The sequence below is a fragment of the Podarcis tiliguerta genome, assembly GCF_965153285.1.
Source record: "Podarcis tiliguerta genome assembly, chromosome: 4".
Classification (NCBI taxonomy): Eukaryota; Metazoa; Chordata; class Lepidosauria; order Squamata; family Lacertidae; genus Podarcis; species Podarcis tiliguerta.
In genome coordinates this window covers 25,997,765-26,020,051 of record NC_139537.1, presented here as the reverse complement: position 1 = coordinate 26,020,051, position 22,287 = coordinate 25,997,765, and the positions used below count along the sequence as shown (strand labels likewise).

General features: G+C 41.9%; 1 protein-coding gene across 6 annotated transcripts in view; it reads left to right on the top strand.

Moving 5' to 3' along the window:
• The first annotated feature begins 662 nt into the window (after nt 1-662).
• KATNAL1 (katanin catalytic subunit A1 like 1) overlaps nt 663-22,287 on the top strand; it is a 34,009-nt gene continuing 12,384 nt past the window's right edge. Inside the window, exons 1-7 of one of the 6 annotated variants that reach the window (XM_083437151.1) lie at nt 810-994; nt 2,236-2,340; nt 6,651-6,826; nt 9,886-10,046; nt 10,819-10,984; nt 15,547-15,674; nt 17,254-17,359. In XM_083437151.1, coding sequence (XP_083293277.1) covers nt 6,665-6,826; nt 9,886-10,046; nt 10,819-10,984; nt 15,547-15,674; nt 17,254-17,359 — 723 coding nt within the window. In that variant the 5' untranslated portion in view covers nt 810-994; nt 2,236-2,340; nt 6,651-6,664. Of the gene's footprint in view, nt 995-1,065; nt 1,193-2,235; nt 2,369-6,650; nt 6,827-9,885; nt 10,047-10,818; nt 10,985-15,546; nt 15,675-17,253; nt 17,360-22,287 lie in introns of those variants that run through there. The other 5 variants (XM_083437148.1, XM_083437149.1, XM_083437153.1 and 2 more) reach the window with 5 other exon arrangements.

Sequence of the window (22,287 nt, the reverse complement as noted above, 5' to 3'; positions counted from 1 at the left end):
TTTAATAGAACACATCTTATTATATAGTCAGAGACTTGGTAAAAGCTCGATATGATTTTATTTGTATTTCTTTACTTCATAAAATTTATATATCATTTGATTGTAGGAAAAAAACTCAAAGCGGTTACCGTTTTCCCATGACTACATTAAGGACCTTGGTGGGATAAAAGGTGGGTTATTTAGAAGAGGTAGGGCTGCATCCAGACCCATAGCTGACCCACTGACACTAATGAAACAAGGTAATCATGACTACCTTAATTCCTATTGATTTCAGTGGCATGACTGTCTAGCTACAAGCCTGAAAGCCTATTTTATTTTATTTTTATTTTTGTGTTTGTGTGTGTGTGTGTGTGTATATATATATATATATATATGTATATGTATATAACAGTATTATATTATTGCACTTTGTAGTCATGATCGTTATACATCAACCAAGCTTGCTTCTAATTGAAAAGAAAAATGACATATGAAGGGGGAAAGGGGGCAGCATAGTAACACTCTCCCCCGCCCCCAAATCTCGGTGAATAGATTTTAAAATGTTTTTTTAAAAATGCTGACGTGAGCAGAAAACTCTGAACTGAGGAAAAGTTTATTGGATCGGGGAGGGGAGGGGACAGAAGACCGTCCGTTGGTTCGACCTCGAAGATTCAAGTCTCCCTCCAGCAGGGGGAGGAGCGGCAGGAGCTCTGCACACACGCACGCGCGCGCGCGCGCCCTTCCCCTCCCCTCTCTGCCTCCATGGTAACCAATCGCCGCCGCTACCGCGCGCTCGGCACCAACGAGCCGGAGGGCTGAGCCCCCTCCTCTCCGCGTGCGCGAAGAGACACGCGCGAGCGCTCTCTCTCTCTCTCAGGCCGGCCTTTCCATCCTCCCCCCTCCCGCCCCGCGCGTTCTCACCGGGTCGTCAGCCCAGAGTCAGGAGGATGCGAAACGAACCCCCTCGCCGCCAGCCGCCAGCCGCAGTGTTTCGTAGTTAGGCGTCCCTCCGCAGGTAAGCCAAGTCCAAAGGGGTCCGGGGGGGGGGGATATTTTTTTATATCTCCCCCCTCCCTCTCACTCCTTCGCGAGGCATGATGGGAGTTGTAGTCTCGTCTTCGCCTGGTAGCCCAAGGAGACGCGAAGCTGACAAAAGGACTACAAATCCCAGCGAAGTTCTTGTCTCGGGCTTCGTGCCGCTTCTTTTTTGCCTGTGAGTCTCTTTCAGCGCCCCCTCCCCGCTCCCGCTTCATTTTGAGGGTCGGCAAGGGGGGGGGGTAAGAGAAAGGCAGTTATGTGGAGGGGAAGGTGGTGGGGAAGCGACCGCAATGTGGGGCGTCGCCCATATAACGGTGTCGAGAGGCCCCTCCCCTCCTCTTCTGCCTGTAGGAGGCCTTAAGATTTCGGGCTCTCCGCCAAGGTTGGGGTGGCAACGTTAGGCAGCTAGATCATGATGCTATAGGTTTACGCGACAAGGAGGAGCTGAGAAATTAATGAGATATATTGCCATGGCTGCAAAACCAAAAGAGAGGAGGAGGCTGTACTTAGGGCTCTGCAGTAATGTCTCCTGTACAGGTTTCAGTGCAAAGGACAATAAAACCAGATAATTCCTTGCAGCTTTAATTGTGGCGATTGCTCTCCCCCTTCACAATGTGATGGGATGAATTTAACATTTCAGGCTTTATTATTAATAATACAGTGGTACCTAGGGTTACATACGCTTCAGGTTACAGACTCCGCTAACCCAGAAATAGTACCTCAGGTTAAGAATTTTGCTTCAGGATGAGAACAGAAATCGCGTGGCGGCAGTGGCGCAGCAGCAGTGGGAGGCCCCATTAGCTAAAGTGCTTCAGGCTAAGAACAGTTTCAGGTTAAGAACGGACCTCCGGAACGAATTAAGTATGTAACCAGAGGTACCACTGTACTGCCCTATCTCTGCAGGTCTCAGGGCAGTTCACAAGATAAAATTAGAATATAAAACCACAAAATACATAATCAAAATAAAAACAAAAAGAACCCAATAACAACCCACCCCTGCAACACATTTTAAAATGGCATAGGATGTCAAACATGATGCTAATCATGATGTAGCAATGGATTCATTTTGTATTTCAGCTTCATTTCCTTAAAACACTTAAGATTTTAATGGCAAGATTTTAGGCGTTTTAAAAGAAAATCTGTTCAGGTCTGTATTGGATGAAGCATTTTGAAGCATTAAGTTGGATGGAAGCTAACTGCAATCTCACCCTTTTCTAGAGCTGTGCCCTTTCAGAGTTTTTCTGCAATTGCAGTGATGTGGGTTCTCACCTGGATGTGATGCTTTGCACGTTTGAAACTGCCACGATCAGTTGAATGCCACAGGTAGAGCACTTGGAGTCTTTCAAACACAGTACGTTCCGATAGAGGCATTTCACACAATCAGCCTAAAGTCATTGTGTGTTGCTTATGGAGCAGCTATGAGTGGCATCCAAGTTAGCAAGGTGTGCTCAGGATGCTTTCATCTTCGCTTTAAAAATATTATTATCTCTGTCTCCATGGAGGACCCAGAAGACAAGACTGCATCAATGGGCTTGATGTGGCCAAATAAATATGCAGAATCCTGGCAAGGCTGAGGTCCTATGGGCAAATGGATATTGATTTGAGAAGCTGCATAGGTAGCCTGTTCTGGAAAGGGTTGCAACCCCCCCCCCCCCAAAAAAAAATGCTTGTGCAGCCTGGGACTGTTTCTTTACCCAGCATTGTTACTTGAGGCACAGGTAGCCTCAGTAGCACAGAGTGCCCTTTTCCAGCTCTGGCTGATTCATCAGCTCTGATCATTCCTGGTTAGAGAGAACCAGGCCAGAATGACACATCGTCTGTTAATCTCATGTTTGGATTACTGTAATGCACTGTATGTATGGCTGCCCCTAAGAACAACCCAGAAGTCACAGTGGGGAATGCTGCTGCCAAAATATTGTTCAGGGCAGCATGTAGGGATAATTTAATACCTAACCTGGAAGATCACTTCCAGCTGCTCTATAGGTAGTTAAAAAGAGAAAAGGGGCAGATCTGGGATTCAGCCTTAGACCCCCCCCCCAAGTCACTCCCCAACGAAACCTGTGCTTATTAGCATGTGCATCTGTATTGTGGAGCAAAGGCAAATTGAGGAAACGGGTGTAGAGCATAGTGTTTGCTGCAATGGCAGAAAACAGAGTCTGCAAAAATGTTGGGACTCTCTCTTTCTGAAATGTAATTAAATTTGAAACAAACTTGTATGCAGGTGATTCAAAAAAGGAAAAGCCTTTCAGAATGTATTAGATCATTGGTGTCTTCTTTATAAGCCATAGAGAGAACTTTCTTTCTAACCTTGGTTAGGGATCAGCTCAGCTTATGCTGTTAAGAGTGAAGGTTAATATCTTTTGTGACCTCCTTATCTTATCTAGTATAAGATTTCTAAACCTTGGGCAGGAGCAGCAGCTTTTTGACATGCATATATGAACTCTCTTATGCATGATACATAAATGAAGGAGACTCAAAAGCTACCTGGGATTTTGTGATGGACTAATACAGGAGTCAAATTATAGTTTTTGCAAATCATGACAAAACTGTAAAAAGTGGGGGGGGGGGGCAAGCTGTTGGCATACATGTAAGTAGCCAAAATGCTACAGTTTTAAAGAGCCAGGTTCTGCAGGCAGGAAAAAAACAGGAAAATGTTTGAAGAAAAAACAATTTTGATTATATCCTGTGCTGTATGAGTGACATTCCACTAATCCAGTAGGACTTTCCTTTCCTCTTTTCCATGTGCCCCTCAAATTTCTCCGGAGGGTCCCCCAACAACATGAGTTGGGAAAGCATTGCAAGCAGTGCCCCAATGGTATGGGGACTGTTTGCTTTACATAGCAGAGGTTGTCTTGTGTTCATTTCAAACTGAATAACATTTTATAGAGCCTTTTTGGAGATGGACAGCATTCCTTTTGAGATTCGTGCTTTTGATTTGTAAATACTTAAGACTTAGAAATGTCTGGGCCTGACTTTTAAGACAGGTTTCCTGTTGTGTTTGTTATTAGCAGGATACAGTAAGCCTTCAACTTAGGCACATTTTAGTTGTGCACATTCAGCTTTCCACACATGACAATTTTAAAAAATAAATAAAAAGAGGCAGAAGGGGGCAGAGTTATGGAAAAATGGTTTTGGCAATCCCATCTGCCATTGAACCCAGTGAGTTTTGACCACATGTGATTTTGGCTTTACGCACGATCCCCAGAACATAATCTCAAGGTGTGTATAGAACATTGTCTATTCCTGTTGTGTTGGATGAGTTTCAATTTGGAAGGCTCAAGGATATGGACAAGGTGCTTGGATCAGTCAGGGCAGCCACTTGAGCTCTGGACCCTTGCCATCTTGACTGATAAAGGAGGGGACAGTTGGCTGGGCCTGGGAGGTGGTCCCTGCCTGCTTGAAAGAGGCAATGGTAAAACCACTTCTCAAGAAACCCTCCCTGGATTTATTGGTTTGTTTCTGTTTTAGTATGTATTATGTATATTGTGTCCTCATTTTGCACTTTTCTGTTATGAACCTCCCTGTGATCTTTGGATGAAGGCCGGTATACAAATTTAATAAACAAATTGTGTCTTCCTTGTGCCAAAAATAACTAGGTGACATCACCTTCTCTTCAACCATGTTTTCAGAAGTGTCCTGGAGGGCTTTACTGTATCTCAAGTGCATGAATTTGTTTGGGTTGTTGTCTGGAAAGAGGCCAGCTTCAAGTAATCAGCAGTTCTGTACACTGAAGCAAAAGAGCATTGCTTGACCAGAACCTGCAGTGTAGCCCATGTTTTGACTGCTTTGCAACTGTCATTCAGCAAGGCATCTTTTGTGAAGACTAAAATGAATAAAAAACAACATAGAGCCAGCTTGTTGTGTGGGTTGATTTTTTTTTAAAGATCTGAAAAACCTGCTCCTGTATGGATGAGCAGAGGGTTGGAGACTATTTTTATTGATGAGATGCAGTACTTTTGTAGCAGAAACCCGTATCCTTGCCATTATTGGGCCTCACATGCATGAATACTGCTGTTGGGTCTTCATTGTGTAAAACATTGCTCTATATATTTTGGTCTTATTCACAAATGATACCTTTTCAGTGAATTTATTTTTAAAGGTAATATGTGAATTATGGCTGGGAATAAGTGTACCACAAGATGTATATATCAGAGAGCTTGAATAAGATAAGATTTCTGGTGGTGGTTGGAGACTCCATAGTTAGCAAACCAGCAATAAATTGTGCAGAACAGTAAAAGTTGAGATTATAGGCCTAAATTGCAGTTTTTTAGATTTGTTGTTTTTCACACACAGAAGAATGTCCCAAAGTGACTCACAGCATAAAATACATTAAAACTGTAAAAAAGAAAAAGGAAAAAGAAAAAAAACAGATAATTGTGTTCATCCAAGAGTATTCATAGAAGGACAAATTCTACCCACCTCACTAAAGGATGAACACTGAAAAAGCCAAAAAAACAACTCACTACCCTCCCAGTTAATGAGGTCTGGGTAAATGGATGCTTAAGCCTTGCACCTAGCACAAACACTGATGGTACTGGGCATAAGTCCCTTGGGAGAGTTTGCTGCAAACGGAGAGATACCACTGAGAAGGCTTGCTTACATATTGTGGATCTCTGCATGTTTGAGAAAGCATGTTGAGAAGAGCCTCTACCACAAGGCCTAGATAGGGTCAGATGAGGAGTGGTATTGGAGTCCTGAGCCATATAGAGCTTTTAAAGGTCAAAACAGGACTTTGAACTGAGCTTAAGAACTGATCAATGGCGACTGCAGTTGTGCAAGAATTGGACTCCTGACCTCCGCAATCTTGCTACTGAAGTCTGTTCTAGCTGAAGTTTCTGAGCCATCTTCAAAGGCAGACCCATCCATGTATACATTGGTATCTCGGTTTACGAACTTAATCTGTTCTGGAAGTCCATTCTTAAATCAAAGCTCTTCTTAAACTGAAGCATGCTTTCCCTAATGAGGCCTCCCGCCACCGGTGCCCTTCCACTGTTTGTGTTCCATTCTTAGACCAAGGTAAAGTTCTCAAACCGGGACACTATTTCTGGTTTTGCGGAGTTTGTAAACTGAATTGTTCTTAAACTGGACTGTTCTTAAACCGAGGTACCACTTTAATGTGTTTCTGTAATCTAACATTGAAGCTACCACAGCATAGACAAGAGAAGTTCTGTTATCTCTGTCTATACAGTGGTACCTCTGGATGCGAACGGGATCTGTTCCGGAGCCCTGTTCACATCCTGAAACGAATGCAATGTGCGCATGCGCGGATGTGCTCTGTTACTTCCGGGTTGCCGCGGAGCGCAACCCGAAAATGCTTAACCTGAAGCTACTTCAACCCGAGGTGTGATTGTATAGGGTCATAGGTGTTGGAAGACACACTATGCTACAAAGGTTGTATGTGCCTTGATCAACAGTACATAATGGATTCACAAATACCCCCAAGCTATGCACCAGTTCCTTCAGGGGGAGTTTAGCAGTATTCAGAGCAGACTGAGCTCCACTCATCTGGTCTAACAACACCTCCGTTTTTTTTGGTCTCATCCAGTCCATGAGAATAACCTCAGGTTACTACTTAATGATTTGTTAGACCACATGTAATTATTTTATTTTTATGTTTCCATGCTCCGTTATAGGTTTCTCGAAGAAAATGAATTTGGCCGAGATCTGTGATAATGCTAAAAAAGGAAGGGAATATGCACTTCTCGGAAACTATGACTCCTCCATGGTTTATTACCAGGGTGTCATCCAGCAAATTCAAAGACACTGTCAATCCATCAGAGACCCAGCACTGAAGGGCAAATGGCAGCAGGTATGAAAAAACAATACTTGCATGACTAGATATTTTATTTATTGGGAAATACATACACTGCTGTTGGTGGCTCATGTGATGGCCGGAAATAGAACAAAAAGATTGAAAACTTTAAAATAAACAATACAAAACTTCATAGCATCAACAAATTAGGAGCAGGGCAGGCTGCAACATCTGTAGAATGCCCTTAGCTATCAGTCACATTAAAGTCTCCACCTTAACAAATGATTTTACTCTTTTCCTAAGATCCATTAGTTCATAGAATCATAGAATCATAGAGTTGGAAGAGACTACAAGGGCCATCGAGTCCAACCCCCTGCCAAGCAGGAAACACCATCAGAGCACTCCTGACATATGGTTGTCAAGCCTCTGCTTAAAGACCTCCAAAGAAGGAGACTCCACCACACTCCTTGGCAGCAAATTCCACTGTCGACCAGCTCTTACTGTCAGGAGGTTCTTCCTAATGTTTAGGTGGAATCTTCTTTCTTGTAGTTTGGATCCATTGCTCCATGTCCGCTTCTCTGGAGCAGCAGAAACCAACCTTTCTCCCTCGTCTATGTGACATCCTAGCCAGTTGATCTGGCTAGGTTAGCCACACCTAGTAATTGGACCAATGGGAATATCTTTCAGCAATTTTTAAACATATTGACGGTCATGTATGAATTCTGCTAAATTGAAGTTCATAAACATTTAGTTGACATTTGCAGATTAGGGTTTTTCCCCTTAAACAATGGTGTTTATATCTAATGGCATCTGTTTTCTTTTTATTAATATTATTTTATTCAGCCTCTTCTCTTTCTGAATGCATATTCATCATTGTATTCCAAAGAAACATCCCTGTTCACAAGCATAGTTAATTCTTCCTACTTCCTCTGCTGCCCCCACTTTCCCTTTCCCATCCTTCTCCCCCCTAACCCTCTTTCCTGTGTCTTGTTTTGATCCCTCGTTAGTAAAGATAGTGTAGGTGCTTTTCTTCTTCTTCCTGTATCACTTAATGTGCAGGAAGCTTAGATAAGCCTGATTTGCTAGAAGCATTAACTTAGTCCTGGACACTATACAGTGCCATCAAAAATTTTGTGGCATATGTTTTGTGTTGATGTCAGAGATGTTTAATTTTCTACAATTACTTTTTGGTCGGTGTCAGATAATTCAAATTAAGAACAAAGCAAATAAGAGCCATTGAACTTGGTGAGACTATGTATGAGGAAACATATTTAGAGTTGGGCTACAAGTCACATCTTCAACCACAATTCTGTTAGAGAATATTGCTTTCTTGGAGGGGGGCAGAATTGCACCCTTGTGTATGATGTGCTACACTAGAACAAGGATAATTTCATTGTTACTGTGTCTTTTTATTTAAGCTGGCATTTTACATGAATCCTCTTTTCATACAATAAAAAAAAACTTAGCAGGATTTCATCTCACTATTTCAAAATAGATTTTTGTTTTGACTCACGTAGCCTTCATATTTGTTGGGTCCATTATGACAGTTGCTCATTGCCTTGTCATTAATAAGAGCATTAATTTCTTCTACATATTGTCATGATTCTGTGACTGCAAATTACAATTTGCACTTTTAATTTAGGGGTGCATTCACAAATGCCATCTTGCTGTACATGCAAGCAGTCCTAATCTTCTGTATGCATACATATGGACAAATGTAACTTGTAAGGCATGCAATCATGGATACAGTCAGCAGCAATGTCCATGATTGCATCAGCACTTTCCAGGGGCACTGATGATGGGCATTGCTGCCTGCTGGGTCCATGAGTGCCTACTTTTCATGTTACTTTGGCCCTACAAATGTGTAGTCATGAAAGTATCTGTTAAGTGTCCTTGATAAAATCAGAGCTTGAAAAATAATATCTCTCTGATATAGCAGGTTAATTCTCCCTGCCAAAACTAGAAAGTCCAGTGATTTCAGTGGGTCTATACTGAATGTCACTTCCTTGGATATTGCCCAGTGCCATTACACCTGTTTAAAGATTTTTGTGGTGTGACACATTGAAGTCTTTCTTATTTGTTAAACTCATGGAATCATACTGTTGGCTTTCTGTGTGTGGTGCTTTGATTTTGTTTGAGGTTTGTGTGGAATTGAGTGTTTCAAAGGCCACACATCCTTTGATCGCAACAGGAGCGGAAATAGGCCATATGTTTGCTGTTGATAGATATAAGAGCAAGTTCATTGGAGGTTTCCGGTTCACTGTCTGTTCCATCTGTACTGGATCAGTTTTGATTACTGTGTCCTGAGGTTGTAGACAAGCTGCTTGAAGAAGTGTGTCTGACCACCTGCCCTCTTAATACTTTTCCATCTTGGCTTCTTAAAGCTAGTGTTAGGCTATTGATTGGGTGGCTCCAGGAAGTGATCAGTGGTTCACTGGAGAAATACCCAGCAACTCATATCCTCTTTTCAGGCAAGGTGCTCCAGAGGGTGGCAGTGGTCCAGCTTCAGGCATGCTTGGATTGAGACTGAATATCTGGATCCATTTCAGTCTGGCTTTAGGCCTGGTCATGGCACTGAAAGAGCCTTGGTTGCCCTGACATTTGTCAGGAAAGAGATGGGGGGAGTGTGACTCTGTTCATTCTTTTTAACCTATTGGTGGCTTTCCAAAACCATTGACCATGCATGCTATCTTTCTGGAGCAGCTCAGGGAGGTGGGGTTGGGGAAACTCTATAGTTCAATGGTTCTCTTCCTACCTTCAGGGCTATTTCCAGAAAGTAGTTTTGGGAGGCTACTGGGAAGCCATGGGAGCCTTCCTGTGGTGTTCCCCATGCTATTTGAAATCTATATGAAACGACTGGGAGGTGCCATCAGGAGTTTTGATGAAGGGCAGGTAATAAATTTAATGGTGGTAACATAAACACATTTTAAAAATAATAAATGATACGATCTCATACAGAAAATTGGGCAAATAGGTGTTGGAGAGATAGACTGCAGTCTGCCTACTGTCAGCTGTGCAGTATATCATTCCTGCCTTATCCTGATGATGAGCTGAATTCTTTTCTAACTTGACTAGGAATGCTTTAGTCAGTGTAATAAACTCTGCTTATTTTCAAGGTTCGGCAAGAACTATTGGAAGAATATGAACAAGTAAAGAGTATTGTCAACACTTTAGAGAGTTTTAAAATAGACAAACCTACAGATATTCCTATATCTTATCAAGATGAAAATTTTAGGGATCCAACTGTTTGGCCACCTCCTGTTCCAGCTGAGCACAGGTAATTGGGTTTAAAATAAGTTTGCAGTTTTTGTTGGCGGATTAATTACCTGTACTTAATATTTGAGAGTGTATGTCATATAGTGACTAAGAAATTAGGTTTATTTCAAACCTTGTATTACTTCTTTCCCTGTTCTGGCTTCTTTAGACTGTTTCCTGGTAGGGGCTTCAGCTTTACTTGTTGCTGGATCGGTTCAGAAAACACAGCAAACAGCAGTGGCGTGTGTAAACCATTGTTCATAACCCTAAGTATGGTTTGAGCATATAAACATAGAGAAAAACTATGATTTACAGTGAGTCCTGCTTTGGGTAGGGATTGGCTGTGCTTCAGAGTTCCCACTTGGGAACTTCATAGTGTAGCTCATCCCACTGTGGCATGTTGTCAGTGCTGATCAGCTAATTGGGGCTGACAGCAAGGCTTGCTTGCCAAGTAACAATTGGGAATGTACTTTAAGGCTCACAGTTTTTCCTTTGCAGCCATACCTCTACTTTTCCCATGCCCGACAACAAAATTGGGACCCATGTTGAGTCTAATTTGGCTTCCGGGGCAGAAATACAACCATTATGATTTTCATAGCTGTAGAAGGGGTGACAAGGTACTTTAATTCTACTCTCTGCCCCAAAGCATGGCCACCCACCCCCTGGCTTCTCACAGATCAACTTGCGTGATCTGAACATCAGGTTTTCCCCACCGAATTGGGTAGCAAAACACAGTAGTAAAGCATTTTGTTTCTCTCCAATGTTAGCTGCATCATATTTCCTTTGCTTGACAGAGCCCCACCTCAAATAAAAAGACCCAATCGAGAAGTGAAACCTCTGAGGAGAGAATCGCCAGGATTGCAGCGTGGACCTGTGGGCAGAGCTCAACCCATCTCAAAAAATGAAAAACCTGCCAGCAGCCGAGAAAGGGAATCTAGAGCAAAAGGAAAAGATGAAAAGGTAAGAATTTAGGGGGCAGCTGGCAGGGTACCTTTCTTTTGTGGAAAAAAATGTATATTTTCTTTTGGCAAGAAAGCATGAATGTGTAATGAATGCATACTTACAAAAATATAATTTACCTCCCAATATTTACAACTGGTTCAGATATTAAGAGAGAGAAAGGAACAGACTGTGAGAGTTACCATCTCCTTTGAACAGCTGATACAAGATACATTTTTTAAATTGATGAAATTTAGAATGTTGAAAAGTTTGGTATTATATTCTTTGCTTCCCAAGCCAAAATATGTCTGAAAGACTGAACTCCTCCCAAAAAAGAAGAGCAGAAGATATGAGCAGTGAATCTGTTTTGCTGTGTCAACACAAAAGAACTGCATTTTAAAAATTACAGTACTTTGAAACTATTAAGTTGTATAATACAAACGTAGTCCATGGGGGGAGCGTATTCTCAGATAGCAGTTCTCTGCATCTCTTACGTTTTGTCCTTGAGTTCATTATTACCTTGACATTAATCTAATTTTGGGTTGGGCAGGAGATACTGATAAAAGCTACAGCTTTTTAAAACTACTGGGTACAAACAGAGGATTTTAACACCAACTGTGCATAAAATTGGAAGTTTTGCTCTGCACCAACAGTGGCAAATGAAAGCCTGACAGATTTTTATTTTGGAAAGACTTTAAAGATAAAGTGAAATTGGCTCAAGGAAGGAAAAGCAATAATGATTTTCTTCAATTGTAATGAATGTAAGGTAATTATAAAGAGGCAGGGTTTTTAGGCTATCTAAATACAGAACAATATTTTTGTATTAGCAAACTGTTTTACTTTGGTACATCCTTTATAGGTTGAGGGAAATGCCTTTTGTTCATATGATTAGGAGATTGTATCTCTGCCACAGTCTCAGGTTTGTAAAAATTCTATGGTAGATAGCTTTACTTTGTAAAGTATTGTTCTTTGTGACAATTTGATTTAGCATCTGGAATTTAGATTCACATTTTAGCTTACAGAGTGTGTAAAGGAATGCACACAATGTTCTCTGTACTAAGATTTTTGATAATATCTTTGCGGTCAGCTTGCAGAAGTAGGAAGTGCCTGTCTCTATTTCTGCTTTTATGCCAATGATGGCAGTGTTCTTTATTGTTGTTGTCATTAGCTGTTTTTCCAAAACTTATATAAATAGTAGGAAATGGTTTCCCCACAGATCTAATTCCAGTGTGATGTTATAGAAGGTAGAGGATCAGAGTTGCAGTAGGGCAATATGAGTTTCAATTCATTATCATCCATGGAGTTAATTGCAGGACTTTGGGCTAGCAATCTGTCCCTTAGGATTGCTGTGAGGATAAAATTGGCTAGCCCCAGGAATGTCATTCTGGGCTCATTGAAGGTAGAGAAGTATACAAATGGAATAGAATAAATGGTGTAGTTAATCATACATGATGTGTGCGTGCTTTTGCTTAAATGGAAGTGACCTCTGTATAGGAAGACGGTGTATGAAGCAGCCATTAATAGCAGTGTGACAGATTCTTATGCTGAATGGATCAACAGTGCCAAGGTGAAATTAAAGGTTATAGTTAGAATGGAAAAAGACATGGTAAAATGAAAATGCTTCGTGAAAGTTAAATGCATACCTGTCATTTGCATATATGGAAGATGGCACTTGTCATAAAACCTTTATATTCTACTAGGGGAGAGCTAGGGCAAAGAGGGGAGGAAGATTTCCTTTTTCTTTTTGTCCACCCTCTCCACATGTTCATGCACACCCATTTTCTCTTTCATACACCTACATTCTCTTATAAGCATGCAGATACATATCCTCTTTCTCTCTTAATTTTCAGACATGGAAGTATACACACATGCCTTTGTTCTTTCTCAAACCCACCCCCATGCATTATTTCCCCATTCATCTTCCTTGCTGCCGCTTTCCCACTCATTCTTCTTCTTCCTCCCTCTGCTCTCCCCGCAGTGTCTCCTATTCCTACTACTTATCAGTGGCTGCCAGCAAGATTTGCTGGATTCTCTGGATCCAGGGAGGCTCCTTGCCACATCCCGAGTGCTCTTGGACAGAATAACTAGATAGGATAGAGAGACCCTTTGCCTGCAGTGTATCTCAAACTCAGGTCCCCAGCTGTTGTTTGACTACAACTCCTATCATCCCTGACCACTGGTCCTCCTAGCTAGGGATGATGGGAGTTATAGTCCAACAGCAGCTGGGGACTCAAGTTTGGGAAACATTGGTAGATGCCTTGGGGCAAAGGGATCCTGCAGCTGAGAGCTCTTAGAGTTAACCCATCAGTGTTCACTGTGCGTAAGATAAGAAAAGCCTTCCTCCTTTGGGTGTAGGTCTAGCTCAGGCATCCCCAAGCTCGGCCCTCCAGATGTTTTGGGACTACAACTCCCATCATCCCTGACCACTGGTCCTGTTAGCTAGGGATGATGGGAGTTGTAGTCCCAAAACATCTGGAGGGCTGAGTTTGGGGGTGCCTGGTCTAGCTGTAGTCAGGTGTGGGTCTTGATTTTTAAAGCAACAGGAATGTGTTTTCCAGTAGCCCATCCTCAATATGTTTTTTGTCCTCAGCCAAACTGTTAATTTCTCAGTCTAGTTGCTTTCAGACAGTTTGAAGTCATGTTGTTCCCTCCCTCTTTCCGCTGGGAAGTGTGGTCCCCAAGCTGAGAGTAGGGCCAGAATGAACAGCACTTTTCTTCCACTTCCCAGTAAGCATCTGGCTGGTTCCAGTTGTCAGAAGACGTTTGAGTGTGCCTTCCCTAGTGAGAGCAATTTATCTGAAATCACATTGATGTCATGTAGGAGTTGTTTGCAGAATATCTAGGGGCGGGGCCTAATATCACCGCAACGTGTAATGCACCAGGATTATATATCGCCCTCCAAGCACTGCTTGTAACCAGCACAAAATGATGAATTCTGGGGGGGTCTGGTGAGATGCATTACAGAACTTGAACATGGGTTAAACCTCCACTGATATGCAGCTATTGCTGGGAATAGTAATCCTAAAGCAGTGGCATTGTGCAAAGGACCCTTTATTGTACAAAGCAGTTCTGCTTACCTCTCAGCCGGGGATTTTTAATGCAAGGAATCTGGTCACTAGGTGGCAGAAAGGAAATAGTTTATACTTTATATTGCAAAATGGAGCACAAAATGTGAAGATGCATAGCCTGGGCAGCTGCATGAAGAAGTACTGTTGTGGGTTACTGTACTACTGTATATTGTTTCCCGCCTGCTGAGCTGCTGTAGGGCACAGATGATCGGTGGGCTTTGTGCGAAGGAGCCAGCACCCAGAGGACAAAGCTGTTGGCAGCCTTGCACAAGTTGAACGGTCTTCTTTCCTTCTGAGATTCTGCACCCTTTGGCTACAATCTTCTGATTTAAATGAAATTTTCAATGTAGCTTTTCTGTGCAAAAGGAAAGGTTGGTTAGAGATTTATGAATAGCTCTGCTTACTCTTTTTTAAAAAGTGGGCTTGGGAAGGAACCAGACAGGAGTATTCTGCTTCCAAAGGGACTTGAGAAGAAATCGCTACAAAGGGAACCCCATAAATTACCACTTCCGTACCGTCCTATTCCTCTGCCATCTTGCTTACCTGTGCCGCCCAATTCCCCTGCTGCATCTGTTCTCTTTCTCATTAGCAGCTTATCCCAAGCAGCTAATGACACTTTCTGATTTGATTTGAAGTATGTAGAGAACAAATTGTTTCTTAATTCTGTCTAGCTTGGCTAAAAACAACCAACCTGCAGACGTTTTTCTGCATCGCTGGGTACTGTAAACTTGCAAGGCAGCTAAAAGGTTCTTTCTGAACTATTTGTAGTGCAGTATGGAGCTGCTGCTGTCTCATTAACTTCATAAACCTAAAGTATTTATAGGAACACTGAACTGTGTTGGTTTAAAAACAAAATGAAGAGATCGTTGGTATGTAGGGATGAGGATGAAATTTGATTCAGTTCATATTTAAAGGTGGATTTATCTGATTTGCACATTTGAAAATCAAAATGCAAAAACTGAAGCATAGCTACCCTAGGTGGAACTGAGCTCAGAATCTCATTCCTTCCTGAAAACAGCACCCTCAAAATCCTTTCCAACTTGGATCACCGCTGCCAGTTCTAGGACTTCCCTGGAAATCCCAAGTTGTTTTCAAGAACCTTTTAATTTGCCCCTTGCTTTTAATTAAATGCAACCTTTCCCTATTTTCAGTGTTCATAATTCCCTTTGAAACAAAACAGTGGAAGCAGGGGACATAGTGCTAGCAATTCTCAGTTAGTGATCCCAATTCCCCCCACAGTGTATATTGATCTGATGTACCTGCTTTTAACTCCCCCCCCCCCGGCATTTTCTTGAAATGTGCTTGTGCTCCCCCTCCCCCTCTGTGTGTGTGTGTGTGTGTGTGTGTGTGTGTGTGTGTTGGGGGGGGCTTTTTTTAGTCTGCTGCTTTCATGTCTTGTTGAGGTATGATGATGAAGGGAGTTTGGCACAGAGAACAGCTCAAAAGAAGAAAAAGAAATGTAGCTGTAGAATTATTTTAACTTTCAGTTGATTAGCTTTCAACATCTTGATCTAGGGAAAGAAGATCCCCCAGGATGGTGCCGGTGATGGTGAAATTCAGAAGTTTGATGGAGCAGGATATGACAAAGATCTGGTTGAAGCTCTCGAAAGAGACATCGTGTCAAGGAATCTAAGTATTCATTGGTACAGTGCTTACTTTGTAAAGTGAGAAATGCTAGAATTCTTATCTGCCCCAGAAACCAGATACCTTCATCCTGAGGTTGTGGTTACTGCATAGTAAGTAAAACTCAAGGGAAAAACAGGAAAAGTGGCTTGTGGCCCCTTAAAAACCAGCACAAGCTGTGGTGGACTAGAGCTTAGTTGCAAAAACAGAATGCACAGCTGCCTTTCTGCAACTTGTATTGCGAGTGCATTTTCTTCCTACACTACAGCCATTCTCTACACATTGAGTGCTCTGGATATATTCAAAGGCATATTCCTGCCCCAAAAGTACAAGGTAAAAACTGATTTCATAGTTATGATCCCCAATATTCAGAGTTAAGTTCCAGTGAGCCAAGGCTCAAACTAGGCTCAAATTGGCATCAAGTCTGGTTCACAAGACATGGTAATCCAAGCTTTGTCTGGCTGTTGGAAAGCAGCTCACAGGTGATTTTCGCCTCCTTGGTCTTTTTTGCTTCCACTTGGCTTGTGGATAGTAAGAAGAGAGCTTACCCCATGAACCTAGGCTTAGCTCAGCATAGTGTGTGGCTGCAAGAGTAAAGAAGATGAGGGACTGCAAAGACAATTTCTGAAGCCTCCCTTTTCCCACCTATGGCCATATAGCCAGTAATGGACAGGGCATGTAATCCACCTAGAAACAGAGGATCCAAAGTTCTCAGCTAACTTTAACTGAGGTCCTGCATGATGCTGTCTTACCCAGCCCAAATAGTGTGGGCCTTACAGTTTCTTTTAGGATCCTACCTCCTGAAAGGTGTTCAGTGATATTCCTTGCTGTTAGGGCTCTCTGAACTTGTTCAACATCACACCCCATCCCTTTCCCCCCTCCCAAAAGAGCAGTACTAGCCTAATCCTCTCCAACCTGCAGGACTGTTGGCAGCCTCCCTTTTTTGCTGGGTCCAGGCTACCATTTCAGCCTGAGATTGAACTAAAGGAGAGTGTTGGAAGTCTAAAATATTTGGGGCATCTGGTACAGTTGTCTCAGTCATATATTTTTCATAGACTCATAGAGTCATGTGTCATGATTTAGACAGTGGATATTTATTGGGACCACCTGCTCCACTATTGTAAGCAGACATGTAACTAGCCTCTTCAGACTTGACAGCCTCACCTCCCACCTGGTTGAAGTGGTTCATTTGTGTTTCTGTTTTATTAAGAGAGCTTCTTTTGCTAATGGTGTACTGTTCAGGACATAAAGCAAGATTTTCATTCTTAGAACCATGAGCAAAAGCCTCATTACAGGCACTCATTAAAATGCCCTTGAGCATTTTCTCACATTTAAAAATGTTTCCTTGGTGATCATGCTTTCAGGGAGCCTTTATTATTACTGTTCTTATTATTCAACATCTTGTGGCAGGGTTAGTTGAAAGTCATTCTCCCCCACCCATGTCTTTCATGTAGAAAGCCATTTTCAGGAGGCTGGCTTTTACTAGCATCCCGCTTAAGAAAACGCTGTTACTTATTTTAAAATAAATGAAAGATGTTAGTTTTTTTGAAGCAGAATATATCGTGCATGAATCTTCTAATCTCGGTTGATCTTTCACAGGGATGATATAGCAGACTTGGAAGAAGCCAAAAAATTATTAAGGGAAGCAGTTGTTCTTCCAATGTGGATGCCGGATTTTTTCAAGGGGATCAGGCGACCTTGGAAGGTGAGAACCATCAAACTATGGTATTCATGTCTGTGCAGTTGTAAGTACAACAGATGTGTATATGCGTAATACTGCATTGTGTATTTAGGCGTTTCCTCCTATAATTGGCTGCCCAAAATTGCAGGGCTGCATGTTAAGTTTGATCGTTTGTATTGGTTTACAAACAGTTAATCTGGTTATTGGGTGTGTTTTGAGATGATGCTGTTGTCACTGGCAGATGACCTCATTTTATTTGGGAGTCACAACTGTGGACGCAGTTGAAACTTTGGGGATATTTGAGGCTTAGTTCTTTTTATGTGGATCAGGTTCAGTCACTCCATTCTTTTAGATGATGGGTCAAGATGCATCTCCCTGCCAAGCTTTTGGAGAAGGGTGGGATGTTTTGGATGGATTTGTTTATTTATTTAACTTTTGGGTCACTTGTTACCCGAAGGTCTCAAAGAGAATTACAATAAAGAAAAAATATATACAAATACATAGTAACAAAGGGAAAAGGAGAGACTTTGAGACATACCATTGTACCATTGTACCATTTTATGTGCTGCTTTTTATGTTGTTGTCATTTTAATTAGGGTTGTACTTGTTTAATTTCTGTGTGCTGTTCTGTGACCATAAGGCAAGGGTGGTATATAAATATTCCTGGATTTCTGCTGATCTCATTTTCAGTTTGGATATTAAGACATAGCTTATTGTTTTGATCAACAATCACACATTAGAAACCAATGTGCAAATTGCAGCCTGTAGATCCTGATAGACCTTTCTTCTGCCATGTATATCATGATCAAAGGACCTAACAGGTGTTTGGGAAACGGAAAAGTGCAGAATGTTTGCTAAGCAATAAATACAGATGCTGGGAAAAATATGGAATGATTCTCTCTCTCTCTCTCTCTCCATACATACATACATACATACATGCATACTTTTGTTTCTGTGCCACCTTTCCACAGTTCAAACCATGCTCAAGGCTTACAACATGAAAAAATTACATAACTGAAACATAACAAAAGTAGTCAATTAATGAAGCATTTAAAATACACAACCAAACGGAACAATTTCCATGTATCTCATAAGATCCAAAACAAAGATACAAAAAACCACAGCATCAACAACCTCCTCATCCCCTGGAACAACACCGCAACCCAACTGTCTGTTCAGCAGCCTCAGCTTTTGTAGCTTCAGTCAGTTAGGGCCCTGCTGTCCCAGGCCAGGTGGGGAAAGGCCTGCAAGACAGGGAGCAGTTCTTCCAAGACAGCCAGTATGGTTTTTTTTCTCCTCCATCCCCTCTTGACCTTTGTTTGCATTATGGAGTGAGAAGAGGGTGATTTTTCACCGTTATTGGCCAAAATAAGCAGCATTTGGTGTCAGTCATTCTGAGTAATAACTTGGATAGCAACCAGCCAGCTCTTCTGTGCTCAGGCTCTCTCGAGAACAATTCTCAGGACAACTGCTTTTATTTCCAAAGTAGGCTCTCTGTATGAAACAGACAGCTCCCCTCCTAGCTGAGCACAGGCATGGGTAGATATATTTGTGTGGACATCAGAGAGATTCCGGTTTTGCTTCCTTTGAACTGTACTTTGAGCTAAGAAGGGCAGGCGCCAGTTGTGCTTCCCACTGTTCAACTAGCGATGGTTACAACAGCAAGGCGGACCCCGCTGTGCTCCCATCAAAACACCCACCCCTTGCAGCGCACTTGAGCGTATGTGGAAAATTCCTAGATTTGACTGAGCCAGAACGAAAAGATAAGTTTTGTGTTAAGGATTTTAACTAGCCATTCATTGCTGGAATCTAATTCTCATAAAGAAACATAGCAAGGCGTTTCATAAATTCACTTTGTGCAACTGCTGAGCTTTGAAAAATAGGCCAACTGTGTGGAATGGAATACAGTGCAGATTAGCATCTGGTTTCCTATAAAGCACAGATTGGGAATCCATGGCTCCCCAGATGAAGATATATTCCCATCAGCCAACAGCAGGTATGGCCAGAAATGATTGGAGTTGTAGCGCGGCGACATCAGGGTGGGGCAGAGTTTCTCCTGCTATGTAGGTTTGAGTTTAAAGAGTCAAAACATGATTGGATCTCATAGCACTTTCACTTTATTTAGGGTTTGTTTATCTAGGGTTGTTTATGACTTCATGACTACTACAACCACCATGGAAATACCCTAAATGGTCTCTTATTTATTTATTAAATAAGAAGAGGGGAAGGAAGTGTTCCATTGTGCAAGCAGAAATTCTTGCACTCGTGAAAGCACTTCATCAGATACTGCCCCATTTTTGTTCTTCTGTACTTTCTGGTGGGTTTTTTAATCTATCTGTGTTTGTTTTCATTTTCGCCTTTGTTGCTAAAGAGAGTATTTAGTTTTTTTCAAAAACGAAATATATTTTTGTGTGTGTGGATCAGAGCCCATTTTATTGCTATGGCCAAGTATTTAACGATATTACAAAATACTATTTTATCTTCTGCAGCTTTTACCTTTGATTTCAGGAGAATGTCTGCAGCCACAGAAATGCCATTTAAATACCAGCTGTATAGAAATAATATGAACACTTGTGATTTAATTACCCATAAACGTACGTTGGAGCCTACATTAGGAGAGTCCTTAAATGGCTATAGAGGTAGTGAGAGTTAATGGAAAATCTAGACACAGTGAGTCCATTATGCCCAAAGAATCGGGGAGGGGAAAACAATTTTGAATAATTGCATTTTCGGTTGATTTGTTTTTATAAGTCTTCTCCATGCCATTCTTTCAAAGTAATCTCCACCCCACTCTGAGGAGCAGGCAATTTTTAATTTGCAGAGTGGATAGCTTTTAACCGGTTATTTTATTGTGGTGGTGTTTTATGTAAGATATTAATTGCATAAAGTCTATTGTGATGTGCAACTCTAATTTCGGCTAATTTTATTACCCTGGAAAAAAAGAAATTCTTGTTAGAATTTAATCTGATCTTATGTTTGCAGGGGAATGAAATATGTGCAGTAACAGCAGAGTGTCTGATGAGAGCGCATGGTGGCAACTGCTCTCCTTAAATTATTGCTGTGCATTTCTGATGGTGAAAATCCTCTGCAGTAAGACCCCAGCCTTTCCCAGTGGTGGCCAAGTTCTAGCTCCTGAGCTCTTCGGGGGTCTCTTTAAAAGATCTGAACGTTGTCAACAGTTCAACAATGTAAATGGGTGAAAAGGGGACGGGGACCCGCATGTGAGCAAGGTTGACATTCTTCCCACCTTTCTAATCCCCATCTTCCCAGCAGATGAAGGATTAGTTTGGTAGGGCAGGATAGTGAAACCTTGAGAATCAAAGGGCAGGGTTAGGTAGGGGCAAATTTTCAGGCTAACTTGGGTAGGGTGAAGAAGAAGTGAAGTGGGGTTAGGGTTTTAGAAAGAAAGGACATGGTGGCAATTGGGACTATTATCCAGTACCTCTTCGAGATATATATTTTTAAAATAGAGCTCTGGGTCATCATCATCCAAAGGTGAACAAGCTTTAATATCTGTCTTCTTTCAGAGTACTTTTAAGTTGATATTTCTACTGTTAGATAAGCTCTGTCCCTGAAGACCGAGTTTGTGAAACACAGGCGCTTACTAGTTTATCAGAATGGCTTATATTCCCCCTGCTCCTGTCTGTCAGTTGAAACACTTTGGATATTCCTTTTTACTTTGTACTATGCTGGTATACAGTGGTACCTCGGGTTACAGACTCCGCCAACTCAGAAATAGTATCTTGGGGTAAGAACTTTACCTCAGGAAATTGAAAGAAAGATCAGAAATTGCATGGTGGCGGTGCAGCAGCAGCGGGAGGCCCCTTTGGCTAAAGTGGTACCTCAGGTTAAGAACAGTTTCAGGTTAAGAACAGACCTCCAGAATGAATTGAGTTCTTAACGCGAGGTACCCCACTGTATTCCTTTCAACTTTCATTGCACACTAAGAGGTGACTTGTATTTTCTTTAGGTGTGCAGTATCTTCCTGCAGAAGTGCTTGAAAATATTGGATGGTTTGAACGATGGTTCCAGGCTTCATAAACCATAATGTGATCCTGACTTACATTCCTGGTTTATTAACCAACATTAAGCCAGACTTCCTGGTTCAAGTGCAATGGGGAACTCTGGCTTAATACAAGCCAGAAGCTGGTGCATGATGGGATTGAGGGGAGGAGCGCTTGGCCCTGATGCTTATTTCTGGCTTCATAAACCGTGGAATGATTGTCCAAAGCAGGCCACTACATGGGCAATTGCATCTGCATAGGATTTATAGAAGAAACATTGTTTTGCCCCGAACACTCAGCAGAAGCTAAATTGTGTCCGTGCTGACGAGTGCTTGTGAGCTTTGCTGGTCAGGACGCAGGAGAGACAGCATGCAGGATATTCCGGAAGCCAGTTCATATTGCATGCGTGCTTGATGAAGCCCTAATTTTTAAAGCCGGGAGGGCCTTTGTATTGCAGAAAGGTCACCTGATTAATTAATTAATTAAATTTGTTAGTTGCTTTATCTTACCAGGGCAACCCAAAGCAACATAAAACCAACCAAACAGACTGAGAAAAAACCTCACAGAGATACTTTAAAACCAAAAAGAAAAAGAAATACATTAAAAACACCCTGCCCACTTCTGAAAGGCCACAGATAATTAAATGCCAAAAGCCTGGTTATAGAGGAAAGATTTTGCCTGGCACCTATATATATATATATAATGATGATGCCAGGCGAGCCTCTCTGGCAGGGGTCAGCAACCTTTTTCAGCAGTGGGCCGGTCCACCGTCCCTCAGACCATGTGGTGGGCCAGACTATATTTTGAAGAAGAAGAAGAAGAAAAAAGAACAAATTCCTATGCCCCACAAATAACCCAGAGGTGCATTTTAAATAAAAGACACATTCTACTCATGTGAAAACACCAGGGAGGCCCCACAAATAACCCAGAGGTGCATTTCAAATGAAA